Source organism: Sinocyclocheilus rhinocerous, unplaced genomic scaffold, assembly GCF_001515625.1.
Source record: "Sinocyclocheilus rhinocerous isolate Xijiao unplaced genomic scaffold, SAMN03320098_v1.1 scaffold1079, whole genome shotgun sequence".
NCBI lineage: Eukaryota > Metazoa > Chordata > Actinopteri > Cypriniformes > Cyprinidae > Sinocyclocheilus > Sinocyclocheilus rhinocerous.
Genome location: NW_015650124.1, coordinates 346,599 through 351,193, shown reverse-complemented (window position 1 = coordinate 351,193; position 4,595 = coordinate 346,599). Strand labels below are relative to the sequence as shown.

At 30.6% G+C, this 4,595-nt stretch overlaps 1 protein-coding gene across 1 annotated transcript in view; it reads right to left on the bottom strand.

Moving 5' to 3' along the window:
• LOC107711534 (inactive phospholipase C-like protein 2) overlaps positions 1 to 4,595 on the bottom strand; it is a 47,140-nt gene that overhangs the window by 2,175 nt on the left and 40,370 nt on the right. Inside the window, exon 4 of the mRNA XM_016516520.1 lies at positions 2,274 to 2,383. Within this exon, the coding sequence (XP_016372006.1) occupies positions 2,274 to 2,383 (110 nt within the window). The remainder of the gene's footprint in view (positions 1 to 2,273; positions 2,384 to 4,595) is intronic.

The following is a 4,595-nucleotide window of genomic DNA, read 5'->3' as shown; positions in this document are numbered from 1 at the left end:
ATATATATATATATAAATTAGTAAATTAAAATATATAAAAAATATTGTAAAAAATAATAAATATAAGTGACTAACTAAATTTAAATAAAAATGAAAATATAAAAAATGTAATTCAAAATATGAAATACTATAAAATAAAAGCTACAGACAAAATATAGTAAAAAAGTAATAAAAATGACAAAAATTAACTTAAATGATTTTAGCAAATGGCTGCAATATAACAGAGTGAAAAATTTAAGGGGGTCTGAATACTTTCCGTACCCACTGTATATATATGTATATGTGTGTGTATTTATATATTTATGTGTATAAACATTTATTTTAAACAATATCTCACGAAATATTTGTATTTGACAACAAAAATGTTGATGCGTCTGCAAAGAATGTACTTGCACAAAGGAAACTAACTAATAAATAATCTCAGCATGGTTAAATATTGGTTGGTTAAGCCTGGTCAATATGTCTATCACTAGTTTTTAACTTTGCTGGTTACTTGCGACTGTGTCCTCATATTTGCACATTTGCCTGACATCAACACACAGTGACACAGATCACATGAAGCATGGCTCAAGTACAATTTAAGTACAGTACATAAAATAATGGTAGTCACAATTGCGGGGAGTTTAAAACATATACAGCATATATCTGGAGTGACATTTTTGAGCTTTATCAACATGCAAGTACTTGAGTACTGAGTGATACGTCACAGGAGCCGTATACTGATGTAAACAGCAGATGTAAACCACAGAAAAACACTGTCATTTGTGTTGTGCAGTAGATGTGAGAAAGAAAAATGGCTGTGATGAACACTAGTCATTTTTAACACAATGACTCTGTTTTGAATAACAGGCTTGTGTAATCACAGACACATTCACCGTTTAATTATCATTGATGTTCTTTAAGCAAACCAAATCGCCACCTAAATAGTTGTTAATGGTGTGATGTCACTCAAATTGATTCTGTCCAGCTTAAGCACTTCAATTTGAAATGACCTCCATTTAAACATCTTATTTCCAATGGTGTGTGCGTTTTAGGCACTCATGAAGAAAACCTTTTTTGTCAACCATCAACCAAACAAAACAGAAATGATCAGATAATCTTAAACGTACCTACATACTCAGCTAATGTTTCACTTTTTGATTGTATCGGACCTGAAAATGTCAGACTACTTAAAGATGGAGTGTGTAATTCCTATCCCATTAACATCAACAAAATTTGATTCAAAATATGAATGCGCATAAAAATATCATAAAAAATGTACATTAAAAATCGACATAAAAATATGTAGAATGTTGTTTTTACCTGAAAATGCTAGTTAATATTATTGCATTGGACTTTGCTTACACATGTTATAACAACTATAAAAAAAGAAATAAAATAGAAATAAATGTGTGTATGTACGCAAGTAAATAAATAAATATATACATTTTTTGTATCTTGGGGGGATAGGTTTCATCTTGTTACACTTGTGGTGTTCCGGTCAAAAAGGATTGGCGTACGAAAAATTGCTTATAATTTTCTTGTTATGCTATATTATGATGAAATGTTGGATTCAATCTATTTATCAGCTTGTTTTCTTTTAATTAGCACAGATTTTGTATTTCTTTTTAGAACTGACTGATCACACGCACTTTCTGTGTGAACATTGCCAAAATTATCCACAAATAATGCTTTTTTAATTTTATTTCAAAAACGGAGGTGCTACTAATTTTATGCAATAAATAATAAACTTTTATAAATACTGTTGCTTCTAAGTTCTGTGAGTGGTTGTGACCATATGCAAAATCTAGGATCCGGTTATAATGATGAACATATATTCAATTCATCAAAGCATAATGAATCAATAGCCACCTTTATACTGCAGGCTTTCATTCATGCTGAACCAAACGTCTAACACATAAACATCAACTCAACCTTTAACACGTTTCTTTGACTGTCTTGTGTAAGCACCGAGGCATTTCCTTCAGGAAATGCAAATCTAGTTAACGGTGCTGTTCTGAATTCTATTAATTACAGGCTATTTGCTTTTTGTGTTGTGCAACCCCGAATTAAACAGTCAGTGTCACAAAACTGCCACATTGGTTGAGAAAGTATTAATACTCATTAAATATTCAAGATGTTAACTGCGATACATCACAACATCTTAAATCATAAGAAGCACATCTGAGTGTTAAAATCTTCTTATGGTCAAATGCATGCAAATCGTCATCTCAAATGGGAGCAGAATTTTTCACAGGTGTTAAACGGCTGTTCAGAGTCTCAGCTGTGATCACCTTCAGAATCGTGATGTTCCAGGTGAAGCTCTCTACAGATTTGTGGAGTTTTCTTCCCTTCAGTCCCTCCTTCATCGCCATGTCGTGTAGTTTCTCATGGAACTCCATCGCTGAAATGACACATTCAGAAGTTCAGATCAGAGCTGGCAAATATGGCCAAAAATTATGTCTATATATATATATATAGAGAGAGAGAGACTTATGCTCACCAAGAAAAAAAAAAAACAGTACAATTTTAAATAACTGTTTTCTATTTGAATATATTTTAAAATGTAATTTATTCCTTTGATGCAAAGCTGAATTTTCAGCATCATTATTCACCAGTCTTCAGTGTCACATGATCCTTCAGAAATCATGAAAATATGCTGATATGTTGCTCAAGAAACATTTCTTATTGTTATCAATGTTAAAAACAGTTATGCTGCTTCAAATTTTTGAAACCTGATACATTTTTTTCCCCAGGATTCTTTGATGAATAACAAGTTCAAAAGAACAGCATTCAATTGAAACAGAAATATTTTGTAACATTATACATGTTTTTACTGTCAGATCGGACTAATTTTATGCATCCTTGCTAAATATTATAATTTAACATAATTTAATTTATTTCTTAAAAAATGTACTGACCATAAATTTCTGAACAGTAGTGTAAATTTCCACATTTATTGCAGTTTGCAATTAAACATGAGAAACCATGCCTCCAACCAATGAACTGTTGTGACAAAATTTAAAACGGATGATTGAAAATCAGTAAAAATCAATAAACACCAATTTCCATTTATATGCACCAATATCACAATACTTTATAATAAACAACAATATTTACCTACACATTTTAATAGAATCATTTTAATATATGAAAGCTTATTTCCATCAGAGTTCAGAATTGAATCAATTCATTTGAATCAACAGTTTGAACTGATTAATAGAAATGAACCACATCAACTAGTTGAATTTTTCTTGCATTTCAAATCAGAGACGTTATTAAAACATGCTCTGATTCTTGAATCGTGAGATACAGAACAATTGTAAAACGAGTCTAAAAGAACTTAAAATGTGCCTTAAATCACTGCAAATAATAGTCCAATATTTTGTTTGTGGGACGTCCCAGCTCAATATGCACAACTCACCCATCGGGCTAAACAATAAGGATGGCTCGTGGCCAATTTGAGAGAGTTTCAAGCCATCTGAACTCCTGCCGGCAACAAAATCCCTGCAACTAGTCAAGCTTTTCATGTTGGCAAACTAACTGAAAGAAGTTTAAGTTGAAACACACACAAAAAACTAAAGCTACACTAAAACTGAAATAAAAATGAATTAAACTTAAATATAAATACAAAAAAAAAAAAAATACAATTACTAAAAAATTAAACAAATTAAAAATAAAACTGAAAATATAATAATAGAAGCTAATTCAAAGTATTAATAAAAACGGTAATCACATAAATAATACTAAAATAACACTGGTTATGAAAACTCAATTATTAAAAATTGTTATATTAAAACTTATACAAAAACATGTTAAGCATAAAACAAAACTCACTAAAAAAATAAATTAGAATTCAAATGGAAAAATCTAAAAATAAAAGCTAATTTAAAATATTAATAAAAACTAATTATATATATTAGGGATGGTAAGATTCCCCGATTCGCTCGGTGCATCGGCATAAAAGTTAACGATGCGATGCATCGATTTAAAAAAGTGTGCATGCGATACAAGTTGCCATTTGTTTCGCGATGCATCATTTCTAACATATCTGCATCAGTTAAAACCGGTTTATTTATACATAGTTATTCTAAAAAATAAATTAGAGTTCAAATGGAAAAACCTAAAAATAAAAGCTAATTTAAAATATTAATAAAAACTAATTATATATATTAGGGATGGTAAGATTCCCCGATTCGCTCGGTGCATCGGCATAAAAGTTAACAATGCGATGCATCGATTTAAAAAATTGTGCATGCGATACAAGTTGCCATTTGTATCGCGATGCATCGTTTCTAACATATCTGCATCGGTTAAAACCGGTTTATTTATACATAGTTATTAGTAGATGCGCTATACTTTTATTGTTTAGAAAGTGACCAATAATTTGTGACCAATATTTTCTAAGTAGGTTTGTTTCTGAAGCGCCACTGCTGCTACGTGAATATGACGTATCACAACACTACGGACACCGAGGCGTTAGAAGTCAGAATGCACTTAAGTTAATTTATGATTTGCTGTCTGTCTGAACCAAAGGAATAAATGTACAATACTGAATTGCATAGCATCATATTTTTTCCATTGCATCATATTGCATTGAATCGCATTGATTTGAA